Here is a 22,793-nt window from a genome sequence, read left to right as displayed (position 1 = left end):
TTAAAAAAAAAAAAAAAAACCTAAAGCTCACTGAAGACAAGTAAATGCAGTCAGCAATTAAGTAAAAATAAGAAACTAATTACAAACTATAGGACAAAAAAAACTACAGTGGAATAAATAAGAAATGCTACATACATTGCATAAAGTTATCCAATGTATACAAACATTGCATATTCATCACTGTGTAAATTAAATATATATTTCTTCTTAATAAAGTTGCAAAAGTGTTTTAGTCAAGAGAAGGGAGAGCTTTTCTCTTTTGTTGTTTGATTAACATGAAAGATTGTTAACAACAGGATTATTAGACTGCTGTCACTTTAAGAGCTGCCAGGATCCAATATATTGCTACACAACACGTTTCTTTCTCAGCTGTTTGTTTACTCTTAAAACCTAATTACTGTTTACCAGGATACTTGCAAAGAAAGGCATTTGGACACATACAAGTATGTGTATTTAACCATTCAAGGCCTATTAAGCAGCAAAAATCACTTTTCAATCCTTCCTCGCTACGAGCAACATATTCACGTGCACCCGCCTCTCTGACAGCGCTCAGTACGGGGCGGACATATATCAAAATGAGTTCTCTTTCGCTGTTCTGATTGCATTTCAACAGTTCAGAATCACTTGTTTTTAAACTGCAATGCTTAAAAGGTTTTTAAATGCATGCAAATTATACATTTTCGTGATATATCAATATAACATAACATGAGCATGTAACCGCAATAGAGATGGCAGTCCAAAATTTCTACTGGTTAAATCATGTCTACTTGCATTTCACTCAACCCTTAGTTTCATCCATTTAATTTTAATATTTGTTTGTGTAAGTAGTTAACATTACACAAATATCAAAGATTTTAGATTTGTCCCAAATCACTGGGTTGCAAAATAAAAAATAAAAATAAAAACTTTGAAAGTTAAAAATATTACATAACCGAGCACATTTAGATTGTTCTCCGGAGGCTGACAATAGACTCAATTAATAATTTTTAGGTATTCAAAACTTCCTTTCACTAATCCTTTGTAAAAGAATACTTAGTTTCAGCTCCTATCTCAATTGTGGAAAGCACCATTAGAAATTCTAAAACAGGACTGAAAACCAGATTCTGCTGCTGTGAGAAAGCCAGATATACCACCTCTTTAATCACATCTGTGTACATTCTAAAGAGAGGAGGGAGGAGAAGAATGGAGAAAAAGAAACTGTTCTCTTTCATTACTCCATGGCTCTGGCTGACCCACTGATTATGATGGCAGTGAATGAATGAATGGCCAAGGCTGCAACAACAAAAGTAACACTGATCCCTTTTGTAATTCTGCTAAAACAAATTCTCCAACAAATAAACATAATTGCATCTTAGTAAATCTTAAGGTGAAATCTCTTTAGTTTTTAAGGGGATATCTGCCCACCAGCATCCTCCTGCTTGGGAATTGAAGGTACGGTTTTATGCAACATGTTCCTGCGCCCCCCTGGTCTCGTTAATGAGCATTAGCAAGACGTCTAGAATTTTCTGCACAAACGTTTATTCAGTTCTGCCTGCTAAATGACCATCTTAATTATGCTGAATTAGAAATTGCATTTTTAAAACTGCCACTAATGATGTAAACACTAGCGGGTGGGAAAAAGTGCACGCGGGCAGCTGATATTAGATTTAGCGTTTCCATCTCCTCCGGCTCAGAAAAATTAATTGAACAAGCAAAATTATCAGTATAATGATCTCTGGCTGTCATTTTTGTCTATATGAGCTGGGATTAATGAAAAGATATTTGTATAATTCCTAAATCAAGAAAAATATCTACCATAACACGGTGAAACCATAACCATAATTGCACAAGTGGAATATTAGTATGAAAACATTACTCACATTGACATTTCTCATATTGAGAGAGAGATATATATATATAGCCGGAGAAGTGTGAGCATAAGCATACAAATTCATATCTAAAAGGAGTATTAAGTCATTTCATCCAGTGTCCTGCAGCTTTGAAGCTTTGGTCTCACGAGCCTCTCCAATAATAGACTCCTATAGTGACTTCAGCTGCTTTAAAAGCACATGATTACACATTACTGTTAAAATCTACGTCACTCTCTTAATTCCCAAATTGCCTCCACTATACAAGATGAGCCAAACAACTTCAGCGCAGTGTTTTCTCACTTCACTATAACCTCACAATAAATGCATCAGTCTGCATTAACAACAAGTTACATTCTTGCTTTACTTTAGTCCGATCCTCTGGAATAGGAAGAGTTCGTTACAGGACTATAATATAGCATAACCATTTATTGTAATATCAGCCAAAAGTATTACACTGAAAAAAATGACATCATTGTTAGTGAATTGCTGATTTTCAACTCGCATGTATAACACTGATATATTGAGTGAAAGTTTGATATATTGATAAGGTAACACCACTATTGGGCTTTTTCCACTTCTAACAAGGCAATTCATTTCTTCTCATGCCATTCTACAGATTTCTATATAGATTTCACAAATAGAAACCATTCATTCACCACTCGGTCATGCTTCGGAGTGATTCTTCAGTACAAGGTCCCTTTGACTACTTGCAATGTTGAAAAATGAAATTTATTCTCTAGGTCTCACCTGTTAAAGCATGTCACAAGAATAAGGATTCTCATTTTTAAACTGTCAAATGGTCACTCTACTCAAAAATGTGCTTCCCTGTCCCTTCTCAATTACATGGAACCAAATATTAACCTTTTGCAAAATCAGAAGTAGTAGTAGTAGCAGATCAATAAATAGTAATATATCCATTGAAAAAGCTGATGAAAGAAGATAAAACGGCTTAAAGCTATTATAATCTATTTTATACTAAAACTGCTGATTTCATATTTCTTTAAATCATACAAGACAACAGAAAATCTCCCCTAACTGAAAAATACCTTCATATAAATCAACAAATACTAGAGTTATTTCAAATTATTTCACCTTGTGATCATTGGTGACATAACCGTGCCCTTTAAGCCATTATCTTGAAGAGGGGGAAGCCATTTCAAGGGGATTATATTCCCTTCCAAGAGCCCTATGGATGATTTCAGCACAAACACTGATCAGAATATGACATCATCTATATGGCCAGCTGTCGTCTGGCTGATGAATTCTTCCCTGTCAGAGACGTGCCTGACTAGGTATCTGTCAGCACACCAGAAAAAACACAAACCTGTCAAAGCAATGTCTGGAAGAAAACAAAGTTTGGAATAAAAAAAACCTGTTTACAGCTGACATTTGCCTCAAAGCTGCTATCACACATCAGTGCCTGTACAGGGAAAATATACCCTTTGTTTTTGCAAAAAGTGCAATAAAATGTCACTCTGACATACGCTTGGAAGAGCAATCTCCAAATGCTGGCTCAAAAGTGTTTATCTCAAAAGAGCGATATGAAGCCTAAATTCCACTCAGAGTAATCTGCAGTGATTTTTGTGCAGAGAGGCAAAGCCACTAAGGCCTAAATGAGGCTTTGCAGGGGCAAAAAATTTACTTCAAAAGATATAAACTATTTTAAAAGCCTGCATGGAATTTAAACAGATCTGTGAGGCGAACAACCTGCCCCTCACAACTACTAATCTATCAGCGTCTCTTTGACGGTGCATCCAGGGCGACAATACGATTAGTGCATAATCCCCCCTGCATTCTGTAATGGTACCTCCCACTCAAATCATGATGGAACTACGTGGATCGTTCCAAAGAACTCTAAAAGGGGTCGCCGCACTCCTAAAAATCACTGTAAACCCCTCCCAGGGTTAGACTACATTTCATCTTTCCCAGCTTCAATGCCCTCGGCCAAGTCCTCTGTGGCTGCTTGAGACAGGATTTCACAAGCCACTGTTGGTTTGGGAGTAAAAGTTTCAATTAGGGTGATATTTGTGCAGTGCTGTGAAGGGGCAGAGGAACACTTATAATCTCGCTATTGTCTGCTTTCTTGTGCGAAGCTGCTGGAGGTGGTTGAGCATAAAAGGATCAAAAGGTTTTAGGACTGCCAGCAGCACTGAGAGAAAAACACACACGAGAGATCCAACTCGCTGCACAGTATATAAAGGGACGGAAGATGAAAAAAAAACAGCCGTGCAAACAAAGTGGGAGGGATTTTTGTTGAGAAAATCATATGGAAAGAAAACAATTCACAGGCTTCACTTGTGTGTTCCAACAAGCAGGAGGACATGCATCCATTTCTCCAACAGGAAACACCCTACAGGGCTGTTCACACTGACAGCGACTTACAAAGACAAAAATGCAATTCAGTTTCAATGAGAGATGGGGTTTAAAGGTGAAAGAGGCTGTTGAGGATGCAACAGATTTGCAGCTGAAATGTGATGCGATGAAGCTATGCAATGCCAGTGCAGACGGAGAAGCTCATGTACAGCAATCAAGCAACCAATACCAACCAGTTCAGCAACCCTAATCTATTTTCTGTCAGAGTCAATGCAAGTATCCATGTACTTTGTATTAAGTTTATTTCACAGTATCTCACAGGCTTAAATTGAGTAGTCAGAGGCAGAGGAACACTTGGTTATTCATAAAATAAATTTTTTTAAAAAAGATACATATACATACAAACTAAAGCTGTACTAGATATATGCATTGAACAAACACAAGATAAACAATTCATTTACGTCAACGGAAGCATATATACACCTTGAGACAGACTGTGCTTCGAGCAAACAGTGTTTCAGAGTACTTCTATGGTTGAAGGAGCAGCAAACAGATTTCTCTGGGTAATTAATCTATGAGTCAGAGACCCGATTCAATCTGCTCCTTTTGCCCGTCCTGTCTTTCAAAGACAAAGTAATTGACACGCTTGCGAGCATCTGAAACAAGTGTGAAGCCTTGGAGGAAACTACACCCACTATACCTACTTGTACACACAGATGAGGGCTGTTAGTGGGAGTTTTGGCCCACATTGATGACAAACCGGCCCCCACTCCTACACCCTGTGTGACTTTTGTCAGCTTCTGAACCTCTGTCAGCCTGCTGAATTTTCGACTTCCAGTTGCAACATCTCTTATTAAGACTATGTCTCTGACTGTACTTATGTAAAGCATAACACCAGCATTCAATATAATTCAGCAGGATTAGCTAGTGGTATTGGTGACCAGGCTAGAGGAGAATGTAAAAGAGAGCAAAAAGAGGGGTAAATAGAAATTGGGCGAGAAATACAATGAGAGAGTGTGAAAGGGAGAGGAAACGAAGGATTGGGGAAATGTGGGTGTTGAAATATATATTTTAGGCAGCCCCTACAGGCATTCTGACTCTTCCAGTTAGCTTCAAAAGGTTTAAAGGCGTATAAGAACCAGAAATGTAAGTAATCCTCACACTGTATTCCCCCTCAGGCACATTTAACCTCGGAAAAGAGGGTGCGATTCCTTTAGACTTTAGTCTAACAACCCATTAAATTAACAGTTTTTTTATGTGTTATATATGTGTGCGTGTGTGTGTGTGTGTGTGTGTGTGTGCGCGCGCATGTTTATGTGGTTTATGAGGACACATTTGTATAATGACACGGGTATGACAGAGGTATTACAATATGAAGGTGGTTTATGAGGACACTGCCTATGTCCCCGTAATTCAAAAGGCTTTAAAAAAAAAAAAAAAAACCATACTAAATGGTGTTTTTTTGAAAATCTAAAAATGCACAAAGTCTCCTGTGAGGGCTAAGTTTAGGTGTAGGGTTGGTGTAGGGCAATAGCACACACAGTTTGTTCAGTATAAAAACCATTACGCCTATGGAGAGTCCCCATAAACCACAAAAAACAACATGTGTGTGTGTGTGTTACTGGGTCACTTTTCCATTCCAGCTTACCTGCAGGCTTTTTAGCATATACATGTCCATGTTATGAAGTGAGGCATGGAATGGTCAATTAAAGAGGATTTAAATCTATTGAAAAAAATGACTCAAAACTGATTCTGGTTCTATTGTGCCTGTGACCAATGAGCATAAGCCATACAAATGAAGTGACATAATCCTCCAATCAGGAGTCGTCTCACTGTGAAGTGTGCACATATTTAAATGATCTTTTATCCCAGTCCCATGATACCACACAGGCCCTGATTTCACTACAGATGGTGGATTCCCTTTCATACTTAGCCCAACCATAAATATTAGATATGATCGTGAACTGAGATAGCCTATGATTTGCTTTCATGAGACAGAGTAAGCAGCACAAAGGTAACCTTTTAGCCTTTCTGGAGGGAAATTGATAATCCTGTTCTGAGATTTGCATTCGCTTTGCAATATTTTGTAAATTAAAAAATAAATAAAATCTCTTAAGAAATTTGCATTTAGGTCATAATATTCCTTTATGCAAAATATTTAGGCCATATATCATGACCCTTCCTTTATGCCTCTCTTGTCAGATATAAAACAGAACGAGGAGGAAATCTGACAGACAGCACCATACTTTCCCTGAGGTGAAAAGATTGCTGACCAGACATCAGAGAGCCTGTCAACAGTAAACCCTGCCAAAGTCACCCTACATGAACAGTAAAATACATTTAGACACTGCGAATGCAGAGCACCCATCATCTATGAGATGTGAGTGTTAAAGGGATAGTTCACAAAAAAATGAAAATGTCAATAATAACTCACACCCATGTCATTCCAAACCTGTAAGACCTTTCTTGATATTTTTTGATGACATCCGAGAGCTTTCTGCATAGACAGCAACGATGTCCTTACTATGTTTCTGGGCCTAGAACATGTCAGTTGCATTGCTGTCTATGCATTGTCAAAAAGCTCTCAGATTTCATCAAAAATAACTTGATTTGATTTTAAATTTTTGGGTGAACTATCCCTTTAAAACCATTTCTAAAACTAAAATTATTCATCAGTATTCGTGTCTCATATTGAACAAAACTTCAATAAAGTAAGAATTCAGGAAACAAAACTGCATGCATCAAATATTTTTAGACTGCACTAAACTGCACTTCAGATTTCAGAGAAAAAAAAAATGCAAATAGACATATATATATAGATATATTTTCTAAAAACCAAGTCTTAATAACTTACACTATTTTCTTTCAAGGCTGTTTAGTTATCGACTGCAGAAATACTGACTAACAAATGTGTTGGGAAGAAAGTAATATGAAATGCATCTGGGGAGAGGAAAAAAAAATGTTTAAACAGGCACTTTATTTCCATTAGGCGTCTTTACAAGTTCCTTTTCTTGCTTGAGCATTTGTCAATTTGCGGCAGGGCAACAGAGGCTTCTGTCAGCGTTTTCTCTCCTGATGAATAATTAGACAAAGTACCGTGGTCCTGAAATCCCCCGTCAGCTGTCAGACATCACTCATTCTCCCTGGGCAATAAGCAAGCCACCGTAAACAGTCTTTAACAGGAGAATTTGTCATTTGCGGTGAAGGCATGGAGCAAGGTAAATGTACTGTATGTGAATCCATGCAGCGAGTGCCGTGATTAAATATGGATGTATTCATGCATGCGGTCCTTAGTAACCACGAACACAGCCGTATGATGGGGCAACAGTGTAATTATAAGCACAAAGGTCCACATTTAATGGTGGATGCTCACACACAGATATACACACACACACACTCAAAAGGAGATGCGCAGAGCAAAGTCTGAGTCTTAGTAATCCGCTGGCAAGAACGTGCTAAATCCTGACATCAGCATATCTCAAAGGACTGCACGCTAGCGTACAGAACAGCGCAGGGGAAGGGGGTGGAAGAGCCCAGCGCAGAGAGTTAGCAGAGGTCAGCTGACATTGCAGTGTGCAGATGAGGAGGAGACGGCTTTGTTAACGTTCCAGAATACCGTGTGCATCTCATGCGGAAACGTAAAGTGTCGCCAGGCTTGAAAGCACACAGCATGGTTTGGTTAATGATCTAATCAAAGCATCTGCCAGAGACAGCTAACTACTAAGCTAATTTCAAATGCAAAGCTACACAAGACGTTCTTTTGTTCCAAAGTGTAGTATGAGGTTAGCACCAATGCTAAAATATTAAAACTAGTCAACACTTGACATGATGCATCGACCATTGCAGCACATCCCTAGCGTCACAAGAATTGTCTATCGCCCACAGAAGACGTAATGACTCATATTCTGAGGCCACGAGAACCTCAATGTCACAGTAACACGGCAAATGCATACACCCCCCCCACAATCTCAGTGGACCATTACCGTTTCGACTTAGCCATGTAAACCTTGAGTCTTCACCTGGGAGAGGCAACATTATTGCAAGCTGAGTTGCTTTTAGTGATTCTGCGTGCATGACACACAGCTGGTGTACCATGCAAACTCTTTGTCCTGTAGCTGTATTTGCATACTTACAAAAGAAAACAGGTGAATGTTAGTAGGCTGAGTCTGAAATCTACCTAATAAAAATGGGTTAAAGGTGGAATGTGCTACTGTACCATACATAATTACACACAATGAATTTTCAAACACTATCTTTCATTGTAAAGACAAAGCTTCCCTATAGCTCAAACAGCACAGAAAATGCCATGGTCATGGGTTCAATTCCCAAGAAAAGCAAGAACTGATCAAATGTAAATGTGTACCTTGAATACAATGTAATTCAGTGTCTGCCAAATGCAAAAATGTAAATGAATAACCACAATGTCAAAAAACTGGTCTTTGCAACTCGATTACGATTCCTTTTGAAACATTTGAGCATTTAAAATAGTCCCCGATTCCTCTGTCAGCTGCTGTCCACTGCAGTTTTTAAAACTGAAGCAGTACTGTTGCACTGGAAGAAAAACTAAGATCAGCTATCGCAGTACCAAGTGGATGTCTGCAATATCTGGTGATCAATATTGAGCAGTCTGTTCTTGGCAGGCCAGCAAGCGTCACAATGCTCTTCATCTCTCTCATGCCCTGCTGACAGCATCTCCTGGCATCCTTACACTTCCAGCACCGGGGCCAGTGCGCACTAAAACTACGATGCTCTGCGCCTCATAAGCATCCATCATAATAAATAATAGACTGATCCCGCGAGTGTGGTTAATGCACGAGGAGGAGGAAAAAAACAGGAGGCTACAGCAGCAAAATAACAGGCCAATACTGATTGACCCCAACCTTACACCGTGATGTCAAATCTATTATATGGTTGTTATAAGGGCAGTGACCACCAATCAAAAGCCATCATAATTATGCTGCTTATCAAACTGCAAAAAGCTCAACATGCATGTTACTAGCAGACACAAGAGCGGATGCACCACGGGGCTGGTTTAAGTGCAAAGTGATTTGGGTACACTTGCATGCAAGGTGTGTACTTATGAAATGGAAGTGATTTTGTTATTAAATGCATGCATATGGGAAAGCCTGAGAGAAAAACAAAACAAATATGCACAAAATTTTTAATGCTCGAGATGCTTTAAAATGGGATGCAATTTGAGGATATTGTAAATCTTCACAGCAAAAAATACTCTGAAACCATCAATGCATGAAAATGCACAAACTGGACTCGTCCTCCACTCCTTTCTGATCCACATTCGTTTCCTCTAAAAGACAGCTGCAACCTCTGGGTCACAAGCTGTCCCCTCATGTTACCATCTCGCTTGGCTTCAAGAGACAACTGCCTGTGTTCAGCTGCGTGCCGAGTCACCTTCTAGACATAAAAAAATGCAGGTTGAAAAGCCATTATACTCTGCAGCTGGAATAAATGAGAATTCATACCAATTGAGAACAAAAGCTAGTTGTACATGCATGAGGGAAATAAAATGAGATGAAGAGGGACTGAAACATTAGGTGCATTTGGCACAGACTGCTATCAGTGTGCAAACACAGATTTTTTTTCTTCAAGAGTAGGTATTCCAAAGTCTTGTTAAGACCTTAAGTCACTTTTATCACTTCTTCCTTTCGCACAGTAATTTCCTTCCCTTCTAGTTAGCGGACATGTCAATATGTATTACTACTTAGAAGTACAAGACAGCTTTATCTGCTTCACTTAGCAAGGACCTTCCACACTCTGACTTGAATGTAGAGAAAAAGGGAAAAAAAGGGAGGGGAAAGAAACCAAATACCGGAGACAAAGCCAACACGAAACACATTACCTGGGTTTTGCTTTGCTATCAAGGAAAATTCTAGGACTTGCTTTGTGATTTCACTGGAACGGAGAGTGTTCGGATGAGAAATGGAGGGCGGAGTGTGAGGAACAGTTTCCATGCCAAACACTACCATCCTATGTAGTTTACGTCGTATCCTGCTAGAGAGGAGGGTAATAGTTTATAACAAGTTCAGTAAGATAGGATTCAGAATGAACCTCAGACAGCTAATGCAGCTACTGTTTTCAGCAAACTTGAAGGGGTGTCAATTAACAATTTTTAAGAGGGCTTATACCCCTCAGTCTATCTGAGATTTTGAGGGGGGCTAAGATGAAAGTCGAGTAATAGCAGTGTGCACCATTCAGAGGATGAAAATGCATGCTTGTATTTCAAATATTTGGTTTAACAACTACCACTGATAATAATAAACTCTTGAAAAGGGACATTATTTTTTTCCATTTTCCCAGGCAAGTGCGAAAATTAATCTCAGGCTGGAGGACTCCAAATCACCCTTCTTTTTGTCACACTCTCCTGACGGTTCAAAGAGCCCCTGGTTTCTAAGATGCCACTTCCATATTGTCAAAAATGAAAGCCCCTTCCATCTGGAGAAGATCATTCAGATTTGATGACAATACAGATAACAGCGACCGTCACATTTGAGTTCAACCTCTAATTACCAGTACCCACGCAAGGATCTGTGTGTGCCTCTGTGCTCCGGCTGAATCATCACCGTCTGATAACCTCAAAAGCTCAGGATGTAATTCTACCACATCTGACATGCTGTAGAGGTGCGGTCTCCAAAGGCGGAGAAAATAACAGCGTTGCTCGCTATGAACTACGCAGTGGGGCGCAGCGGTACAATTTGAGAATCCTGTTGGGCTTTCGCTCTCCTTCGGTTTACTATTGTCTCACAAGTCAGCGTGGTAAAAATGGATTGAAGAGAAAGGATGTTGACGAGACAATGGAGCTAGTAACAAGTGATGGACAAGCAGCATCCTGCTTCAGTGCACTTTGATGCAGAACGCTCTTTCAAAAATCGACAGTCTGTGTAGAAACCTAGTCCTTGATTGGGAACAGGTCACAGATTCTCTTTTTGCACTTGAATGAATTAATTGACTCAGGGGAGCTTGACTTCATAAGTAGAATTCAGGTTCCTTGGAGGCATGCAAATGCGCAATATTAAAGGGAGAAATCCAATGAGATTTCAGAATATTAGCACATATAATCGTATGTATTTTTTCAGCCATATTTAAAATTCTGCCCTTATAAATCAAATTAAGGGATACGCTTGCGGAAACCCATCTAGCCTTCCAGATTTGGAAAAACTTGCAAATTTGGTAGGGATTTCTCTTTTTGACCCATCTCAAGACAATGATTGATCTCCGTCCATTTGTTCTGGGTGGTAAAGCACCACATGTGAAAGGCTTTTCACTGCAAGCAATTACTTGCGTCTCCTTAGTACTTGAGAGCGATGGACTGGGTACACACAGAAAAGGACAAGACGACAAACCCCTCCCATCGCAACACTCAGAAGTCCAGTACAAAATCAATAGCCGTTTGAACTGACAATTGTGATGGTACAAAAGAGCTTCTACTTGCGGTTCTGACACTGAGGGAAGTAAAAGAGGAGAGAGACTCTACCTTTGTGTGCCACTCCTCCCACCTACACACAGGGTCAGACGAGTGAGATTAAACCACTACTGAGGAGTAAATCAGAGTTGTGTGTAGTTACAAGAGGCTGATGTGAGGGCATAAAACTCCCAGCAAGCTCTCAACCCAAAGTGCGGGATTCATTTGAAGGCCAAGTGTAATTTTTTCCTATGTTAAAATACTTCTATGCCAATGCATAGTACACTGAGTGGGATATTCAAGTAAGTTTTCCTGAAAAGTCAACTTCTGTCTTGATGCTAAATTTAGGACAGGATTGCTTGGTGATGTGTTTGGAAACCTGTTCGAAAAAATAAAAAAAGGTACTATATGCCACTCGAGGCATATAGTAAAAAAATGGCACACTTTAAAGGGATAGTTCACTGAAAAATGAAAATTCTGTAAATAATTACTCACCCCTCATGTAGTTTGAAACAGTGTTAATTTCGTCGACGAAGACGACGACGAAAAATATTTGTCAACGAACCTTTTTTCTTGACTAAGAAGAGACGTTGACGAGCTAAAACTAATATCTAATGATAAAAACTATGACAAAATTTATGCGCGTCTTCATTAACAAGATGAGACGGGACTAAAATGTTATTTGAGGACTACCGGACATTCAAAATACATCCTATAGGCTAAGTTAACCGTCTTGTCTTTCAAAATGTGCGTCTCTGTCATTGGATAAGGTGCGTTTGCATGGCAGCCGCAGTGGACGGATAGGTTACCAAAACGCGAACTAGCGATCTGAAACAATGACCTCAGCACCCGAAGGGTTAGGGAGTGGGTGACCAGACGTCCCGTTTTTCCCGGGAGTCACAATTCATTGTCGATTAACTTAAAGTCAGTGAAGGTGCGATAGGCGGAAACGCGCTGATAGAAGTGCTCTCTCTCGCATACGCTCCACTTCTTTAGTTCTCATACAGCGCGTGATCAGTTCTCAGTGCTCAAATACACACACAGCAGTCCACATGTCTCTCATGTAGAGTATCTCACGGAAATACAGTCCGTTATGGTTTAGGTGAGCTTAAACAGGTGGGTGAAAACTGAATGTATGTCAGTAGGCTATTACATACATACCTTCCGTCTTAAATGGACAGCATTCCTAATTATCTGTCATAAATGTTAACCAACAACAGATGTTAAATAAATGTATACTTGTTAAGTAAACCTACTGTATCTGAAAAATGAGTTTAATTTATATTATAAAATTAAAATTTATTCCAGTTTTTCCAAATTCAATCCTTGATTCAAATTTCTCATAACTAAGCTTAATTGGTTTGGTCTAAAAAGAGAAGAATTAATGACTATTTTTGTTAGAATACTACATATAAAATAGCTACCAAAATAAATGTTGGTAACTGCAGTTTGACTAAAAGTAATGGCTAAAATTTGACAAAAAAATGCAATGACTTTTCGTCGACTAAAACTATGAAAGACTCAAATTACTAAAATGTGACTAAGACTATTAAGCATTTTCGTCTCAAGATAAAGACTAAGACTAAATCAAAAATGCCTGCCAAAATTAACACTGGTTTGAAACCTGCAAGACCTTCATTCATCTTCGGAACACACATTAAGATATTTTGGATGAAATCTGAGAGCTTTCTGACCCTAGGCGCGTTTCCATTACCCTTCAAATTGAGCAAATTGAAATTGTCAATTTTCATATCTCACAAAAAAGTTTACGCTCGCATGAGGTGGTTTTTCAGGCAATGCGAAAAAGGAATAATTTGCAAAAGTGCAATGGAAACTTTTTTTTTCGCATTTACAGGTAACATGGTGTATGTAAATTGTCATATGATCATTCTTCAATGTACTATAACCTCCAAGAAACACTTAATACGTGGCCGCTCTCAAGTATAAGGGGCTTTGCCTGCCATTCATGCTTAGACAAGTTACACTGCACACGTCTGTGGCGCAGTGTGACTCTGATACGGCCACCGAAGTTGATCTCAGCCACTCTAGTCTATGCTTGTGTTTATATGAGCCGCGCCGCACACGTTTCTGAAGCAGCTCTCTGTGCTTTTGTAAAGATACATGCACGTGCCTCCTTCGATTAAATATAGCCAAAATCCGTCAAAATCTCATCAAATTACGTTGCCATGACTTAAAAAAAATTACGTTTGTGTTGCATAACATCTGTTAATGGAAACGCCGTCATTTCGCAATACTTTTTGATCGTCATTTATAAAATATCGCCAAAGTTTTGTGCAAATCTGTAATGGAAACACTCCTCCTGCAATTCAACTGACAAATTCAAGGCCACGTTCAAGATTTCAAAGTGAGCTTGCAGATGACTGGGTTTAAGTGGACTAAATGACCGAAGTCATTTCACCGGAAGTTATGATATCTCCATTAATAATTATTGTAAAAAAAAAAAAAAAAAAAAAACACGGGATGAACCATTCACAGTAAGATAACATGCATTTAGAAAATAGGATGAATTTTACTTTTTATGCCAACTTTACTGTAAGTGACCCTTTGCTCCAGCTCTCTCTGACAAGACAAATTATTATTATGCTTATTTATTAGCGATTTGTGCAAAGGCCACCACAGTTTCATTGCATTTTAACAAGCTTTACCCACTCAAACACACAAGAACTCAGGTTCAGTTCATCTTTAAGACAGTGAAGAAGAAAACAATCAGCCAGTCACCTTCCTTTGCCTCTTCCTCTCTTGATGATTTGGTATTGAGATAAATAGCTTACCCTGGGGTGCAACACCTGATTGCAGCATCCAGCATCCAGTCATTCTGTATGCTCACAATCACAACAAATGGAACAACTCATTATCTCACCTGCACTGATAAATCAAATCGGTTATCTAATGCTGCAAAAGTGTGCCGAACAACATTTCATGCTAATCAAATCAAAGGTCATCAGCAAAACATGCTCATCCATGCTGCAAGACTTAAGACTAATGCTAGAATAAATCACATAATCAAAGGCTATTTTTTTAAATATTAATAAAAGGGCCTTATTTTCTGTACAAATTTATACAAAAAAGACAAGAAATCATTGATATAAAAGACATTTATCCAAGTAGATAGGATAACGAAATAAAATCTCATCAATATGATTAGAAAGGAAAAAATACGTCAAGTCTTTGTGTTGATCTATTCACTGCAGCCTCTTTTTGCAGCGCTTTAGAGTTTACAAGGTCCTTCTGTTTATTCCATGTTGCATGTTGACACATCACACCATTAATCTCCAACTACTGATCCTACATCGGGGAGGAACACTGGGGTCCAATTAGTATCGGTTGATTGTGATTTTGCATATTCCTCATGATGGCAACCTTTTCAAACTACCTTAATGAATAGAGGGGAGAGTTTGTTTTAAAGGGTGGTGGTCAATGAAAAAAAATCGACAGTTGCCATATTGATGGCTAGACCCTTTCAGTGTTAAGCCAACCACCTGAAATCAAGATGTCTCACACACAAATGTACACATAAAACTTGACCTCATATGTCACAGAAATATAATCCACAGAGGAACTATGTTAGCACCGTCATAATCAGGAAACTCGCCATGACCTCAACAGGATCAGAGGTCGAGTGCATGTTCCACAGCATCCAGTTGAATCACGCTCCAGCAAATCACTGCGGTTATGTTCTCAAGGTTACTTGGTCTCTTGTGTTTCTGGACACAGCTAGACAGAGATAGTAGCTAAATAAACTGAGAATAATCAGGGCTAAATAAAAACAATTTGTTCTGCTGTCACAGCTGGGCCAGTAGTTCAGATTTTATTTGCCTTCCAATATTAGCACTGAACTCACACACACACAAAACATGTATTTGAATGCAGCACTGATCGAACGCAGCTAGTGCGCCCTTAATGCTTTTACACTGGCTTGGGGCCATCCTTATTGTTGAGCCCTGAAAATGTTTGCAATGGCCTCTGTTAGTGAAAAATCCACTTGACATTGTTTCAATAGAATCTCCAAGTTTTATAGAGTCTGCAGCAGTTTTTCCCAAAAAGTCTATATGAAACTATGAGAGCCATAGGGATCTTACAACCCACACGCCATGTTATCTTTGTGAATTGAGACATGTTTGTACTTGCTGCTATCACAAATGAAACCTGAGTTGAACGGCAGTTCTAGAGGAAAAAATAAAAACAAAAAGCAATTTAATTTTTTCTGAAAGCAATCATTCAAAAAATTCACTTGGCCATGTTATGTTTCCATCATGACCTGAGAGGCTTTTACCCCATACCGCTGACACTGCCAAACCTCTGGGAAACTTCTGCTTTTGAAAAAATACAATAAGCACAAAAGGAATGGGCCGCCTTAAGTTTTGAAGGTACTATAGCTGTATTTTTTTTGCAAGTAAACAGGTTATCTAAAAGTTGTAGGTAATATGTTGCTAATTATTAAAACATGTTGCTAATTATTAAAACAATCACCATTTTCAAACAAGTTTCCTGAATGTTCACTGCACCTGCCATTGGATAGTCCCACCCTAAACTCAAACCATTGGTCAATGTTGCCATATTAGGCCGGTCACGAAGACAAGGCAAGAAACAGAGCAATATTTATAGCACCACAGAGTCAGTGTTTACACTTTTCAAAAGGCATTCAACCAATAATATGTTTTTTACTTACAGTTGTCTCTATACATGAAGCTGGAACAGTATTATTTTAATATCAAAACAAATGACAATAATCTTTAAAACAATTTAAAATCTGTATAATCTCAAAAACAAATACTTAAGTGTCTGTCAGAGTACTACCTGAATATAGGGTAAACGTACCTATTAAGCTCACCAAAATCTACATTGAGACATTTTTAGCGCACAAGATATTGGTTTCAGTAGAAAAAGTTATGATAAAATATTAATCCCTCACACAAAAATATTTAATCTTATTTTAACTGAAAAAAGCATTTCAATTAAGATATAAATCATTAAATTCAAAAAGTCTGGCTTTGCTTAAGCACACCCCTGTTCCCATTAAACTCACATCATGTTTTATTAAAAATGTTATTAATGTTTATTTTAAGGAAAATTTTTAAAGAGTACTTGTAAAAATATATATTTTTTGAAGGTACAAAGTCAATCACAAAAAAAAACAGAACACTAAAATCAACAAGGCATTCAAGTCTATCAATTATATATTCATAATGAAGTGTCATCTAAGCATATCTCAGCATCTATACTAGTTCACTTTCAGCTAAGTAACATTCAAAAATCAGATAAAACATTTAATGAACATAGAAACTAGCCTCATTATGAAACCTCTCTTTAAATGGATGTCAACTTATCTAAAGTCTCTTAAGGCTGGAATACACTATACGATTTTTGCCCCGATTTTCCACAGATTTACAGTCTGGAGAGATCAGACCCAATCTGCAGATTTGAGTTGACTGAATCCATAGAAAACCAATTGACAACTTAAAGTGACAACCATCAATTAATATTTAAAGTATATACATAGACGTTCAATGTGGAAGAGCTTAAAGAGAGCACACTGAGCTTAACTGGAGCAGCAACCATTTTTAATACATTTTATGTAATATTTATTAAAATGACAGGATTGTGCTAAATAAATAGCCCAGGTCATGTATTAAGTTCATACATAGTTAATAATAGTTGTTCATATTAAAATATCTATGAAATTATACTTTTTCTTATTGATGTCACATTGAAGCTGTGTGATTATCATAGTAGTGCACCCTTTAAGCTCACCTTAAAATATTATGAAATCTTTAAAAATTGCATCACTGTAAAACCACAGACCAGCAATAAACTGTCTATTTATAATATCATGGACGTAAAATTATAAGCCAGTAATGCCTGTGAAATAATATGTTAGCGTAGCCCACAATCTTATACAGCTAGTCAGCTAACTGTGTTCTGTAGCATGTTGCTAAAACTATCTTTTGGATCTAATGTAATTATTTCCCACATCCAAGTTCCAGGTTATAATATGCAAAAGTCTGAACATTAATCTCTTAATTTTACAATAAGTAGTGAAATGTGCACAAAATAAAGTCTTAAACATCTAACAAACACACATTTAAGAGGCTCCTCTTTTGGTGAAAGTTTTCAGACAGCTTTCAAAATGGCCGCCAGACCGTGTGAACACATGGGCTGTGTCCAAATTCAGGGTCTGCATCCTCCTTAGGATCCTTCCTACCCGGTTGAAGGAGGAGGGATCCTCCGACGTCCGCAAAACCCGGAAGTCGGTGTTTGTGAATTTGGACAGCCTACCCTTCTTTCAGTTCCCTCCCTTACCCGTTGCTCATATCCTGTCGCCTAGCAACCGTGACTGCGCCAAGCAAGAAGCGGGAAAATGGACAAACAAAGAGTTATTCTCCTCATTTTAATTCTTTTGGAAGAAATAAAGCAATTAAATAAATTAAATACTTTCTTTGCTCGTTGTCGGAGTTTTTTTATATCAGACTACAAGACAGTCACATCCAGGTAAGCCATTATAGCCTATTTTTATTTGTTTTTAAGTATTCTACTAATTTCTCCTACAAATTCATTGAGCCGAAGCATAAACTTTAGCTTGTTTTGTCAGAGAAACTCCTCTCCCACTCCGCTACCGCTCGCTTCGTCCGCCATTACGCTCTGCCGAAAAGAATTATGGGATAGGTAGGACGGGAAAGGATCCACCACACCCATCCTTCCAATTCGGGGAAAAGGAGGACGTATTTGTGGGCCGCATTTGAAGGATCCTACGAATTTGGACAGCCTTCGTCGCGGCGCTGTGACGTAACATCCTTCAAATGAGTACTCCGAAGGATGCAGACCCTGAATTTGGACACAGCCATGGAGACTCATATCTCAGTGTGCAATGATCCGATTGACTTGAAATTATAGTAAGTATACAGTAACAAACACATCAATTGGTTAGGACATCAAGTAGGATAATAAATTACTTTTTTCTTTTTATAATCTGATTTCAAAAATGGAAGTGTGCTTAATGGGTACGCGATCATAATAGGTACGTTTACCCTAATACTAAACCGTCTATCAAAGGTGATGTTGGCAAACATCTGATTGCAGCAAGATGGGGGCACTGAATCACCCAGTTTCAATTCCAATTCCACTCTCTCATTTTGCTCATTTTCTCATTCTAGCCAGAGGAAATCACAAGTACGGAATAATGGTGAGGCAGCGATAAGCACGTATGAATGCACAAATGTGATGCCTCCACTCCTCCCCACACACTTCTATAAAAATCCACAATTACTGATTTCAAGAGGCAAATATCATCATTTGGCTTCAGATGAGGAACTGACAGTAATCTGTTGTTCTAGCGGTTCAGCTGCTTCAAAACAGATCAGATAGCAAAACAAGTCTGTGCTTTTGCGAATGACTACAGGTCATTCCCCATTCATAACTAAGAGCGATAATGAGACAATGTAACACGTCACCATTCTGTTTTTGCTTTGTGCTTGTGCGATCTTTGATTACTGACTCATTTGTTTAATGCAACACATATGGACATTCAGCTCCAAGCCCTGAAAGGCAAGCAGAATTTTATCATGGCATATTGGAAATACTGGCCCTGAAGTCTTTCAATTGGTAGCAAAAAAATAAAAGCACAGAAGCATTTTCCAAATAACAAAACACAATACAAGCTAAATAAATGAAATAATAAAACGGGTGCAAAAGAGACAAATCAAATAGTCTAATTATGAAACCAACCTTCAGAGGGAATGTTTCTACACTGACAAAGACAGTGCTGATGTTCATTTCAAATATGCAATAAATGGTTACATAAATATATATGACAGAATTTGCAAAACCTAACAAGGTAATTACATTTTGAAACATGAATAATTACGAATTCTTCCTGTGAATCAAAATTGTCTCTCGAGTTTGCAACAAGTGACACTTTTAGCAAAATCTTGATAACCTGAATGTAGTATAAAATGCATGATAAATGTCCTATTTTATGTAAACAGTATCTCTGTAAAATGATAAGCTTATAATCAATATGTTGAGGCAGACACTGCAAGAAGATCTGACTCGTGCCGCATCATTCAAACCTGCTCATACATCATATTTTAGGTACTTCTGACTGCTATTATAAATTGAATACTCTCATTCTGTCCATCACCAAGTCCTAAAATCTGATTACATGATCTTATTAGTTCAGATGATGACTCGCATCTTTACCTAATGTTAGAATGGATGCATTGCCTAGGTACACGGACAAGCACACCTGTATGCTCAAAAACCAGATATCCTTCAATTCAATTACGAAAAGAATGATAAAAACGTAAACCTATTTGTTCCAAAAACTGCAGTCCTGCAGTGCACAAGAGAAGCAGCATCTAAGAGACATACAAAGCTTTACCCTCCATGCCCTAGATCTCTCTACCCATTCAATACAAAGACACAGAGGAGGAGGTGGAGGAGGCTTGCAAGCCATAGCAATTCTGCACTGATCCAAGGACACAGCATCATCCACACACAGCTTCCTGCAATATCCCCGTTTTGTATGAGGGGGCTCATTCGGCCCCCGCTGGTTCCCCTCAAACCCAATTACATGCCACATTGCCAGGCACCAGATCACAAGCGCCAGCGTGCCGAAGATGGCACTAATGCCACGCAAAATTTCCTTTTGCATGTGGACCTGCAACATTCAACAGCATTCCAATAAAGTCTACATACTTGGCATTAAAAGTGAATATACACCATATACTGACTCACACTGTGGCAGCTACATGCATGTCTCGTGGTTTGACTGAGAGTGGCTTAAAATAACCTTGTCTAATAAAATAAGCCTTTACGTTTGCATTCTAAACAGACTCTATAAAAAGGATGTAAATGCTTTTACAGAGTCTCAAGGAAGCATGGCTCATGCATAAGCAACTGAGCTGAAATTATCCATGACACAATGGTGAAATGATCTCAGTCCTGAGTCATGATGACAATGGCTAAACGTTCATATTCAACACCTGAGAGAGATGTTTAAGCCATCTAAGAAATGCCAACATTATCTCAAACACTTTTCTCCACACTAGCTTTATTTGTAGGTCCCCCCAGAATCACATGTGTGTAGTAGGACTGCGTGTCAATGCAAATGAACAGAATATGAATATCAGATAATCAGCCCATTCACAATGACACAAAAAGTCACAACCCATCCAGAACCCATGCATTTTCTGATTAATGTGCATATTCTGGTTAAGCCTGTAATTTGGATTTTTTTTTAAAAAACATACATGGCTTGCCAGGCTTGTCATTTCTATTTATATATTAATTTTTCCATGTTAATTTATTCAACCCACTACTGTTGCAATTAATTGCAATTTCTTTTCATGTTTAGAGGAAACTCTCCTTGCTCCAAAACAGGTTTCTTAGACTTTCATCAACTGCAGAATGCAGAATCACATTTGTAAGGATATAAATGATATGGATATTGCAAATAAGGTGTTTACATGACCCAGCATTGTGATAAATACAAGAACATACCAGCAACCTAATTTAGATTTATTGTAAACAAATAATTTTTCTTGCAATCAAATTAACACTTTAACATGGCGCATACATAATCAAAATACAATCATATTCCAATTCTAATCAGAATATTCTTGTGCATCATCAACTGACACTGAAAACTGAACTGATTAAGAGAACTCAACCCTTTCCAAAGATCTACCCATGATCTAAAAACACACAACACTGCATCAATACTTTCCATAAGTGCTGCTCCATACAGAGTATGACAAACATAATCTTTACACCGACAAACCACGTGTGCAAACATATTTCACTGTCCTCTGAAACATGATCATTTCACACTGCTTTGATCTGATTCATTATAAGCTCATGCTCTGTGTAGGCTACTCTGCGTGTTTGCTGTGGGCAAGTGCATCTGACTTCTTCCCCTGACCATTCAGACCCGTTTCACTCAACATGCATGGCTGTGATGGATAAGATTTCATTAGGTGCTGAATAGTGAAATTCTGTCGCCGATTCTAACGCAAAATCACCTGGGCGTGAGGAAACGTAGCGAACGTTTCCATTTACCCACCTTGAACGTTAAATAACAACGACTATAGGCAGCAACGAGCTGTCCTACGGCTATAGAGACTTTTAAAGCGAAAGGATAAGCCCATATGATAGACAGCACTAGTACAATCACACGATTCCATTGGTGTGTATTATACACATTCGGTTAACGAATAGGAAATGAACTGTCACATCCTGCATACACATGGTTATCAGACAAGCCAAGTGGAAGCGACAGAAATGTCATGACTGTAGGCAACATTTTTAACACCGAGTACTATGAACATCAAATATACTATCTGTACTATCGATATGGGCGGTGCATTGGCAGCAACAGAGGTGCAAATCCATTCTGCCAAAATTAAGGAAGCGATAAAAGAGTAAAGTAAACGTGAACACGCTTTAAAATGTCGATTTACGGAAAGCAACCGGCCGAACAAGTTCATTAGGCTACTACGGAATTCCTCGCGGCGGGCGCGGTATTATCTCTCAATTCACTGATTACCGGGAAAAAGTTGATAGAACGTAGCGCCGAACGTTCCAAACATTTCGCGCCAAACATCAACAGTTATAGTATAACAAACAAACCGCGAGACCATAACAATAAATAGAACGCGCCCCTGAAACAACACTCGTGCAAAAGCAAAACTATAAAAGCACTGCTTCTCATACCTCCTTCTTGGTCGGCTTGCAGGCAAGCGGGGATATTTTTCTTCCAACCCGGCATTTCGGTGGCGTCGTGTGCATTCAGGGGCTAAATCTCAGGCGCATTTCACTGACGGCACAGGCGTGCATTTCCCCGCGCCTCGTTCCTTCTATTCACTGGCGGCCGGTGTAATTGAACGCCGTGTCTCCCTCAGCCTCGTTGTGGAGCTGAGCTGGGGGTGTGAGCAGACACACGAACGTGAAGGTGCCCACTACAATAAAGTCTTTCCCTTCCCCAAGCCTAGAATTTTCTCATTATTTTGTCTCGTTAAAGCTTCACACTGCAGCCCTAGTAGGGTACAAATGTAAACGTCACCCCGCAACACGTTTCCGTTGGTCTGTAGTCTAAATGAAGTGTAATTGTGTACACTGGGGCTGATGGTCTATTCCAGTCTTTTGAAAGTGTGTGTGTGGTCGCACTCATTCACATCTTAATGGGGTGGGTTGCT

General features: G+C 38.7%; 1 protein-coding gene across 1 annotated transcript in view; it reads right to left on the bottom strand.

Moving 5' to 3' along the window:
* The window catches only part of grip1 (glutamate receptor interacting protein 1), a 269,102-nt gene extending 246,639 nt beyond the window's left edge, over positions 1-22,463 (bottom strand). The window contains exon 1 of the mRNA XM_079398707.1: positions 22,312-22,463. Coding sequence (XP_079254833.1) covers positions 22,312-22,366 — 55 coding nt within the window. The 5' untranslated portion in view covers positions 22,367-22,463. The remainder of the gene's footprint in view (positions 1-22,311) is intronic.
* Positions 22,464-22,793: the final 330 nt, after the last annotated feature.

This window comes from Barbus barbus (genome assembly GCF_936440315.1).
Source record: "Barbus barbus genome assembly, chromosome: 39".
In the NCBI taxonomy this organism is placed as follows: Eukaryota; Metazoa; Chordata; class Actinopteri; order Cypriniformes; family Cyprinidae; genus Barbus; species Barbus barbus.
This window is presented reverse-complemented; position numbering and strand designations above follow the sequence as displayed.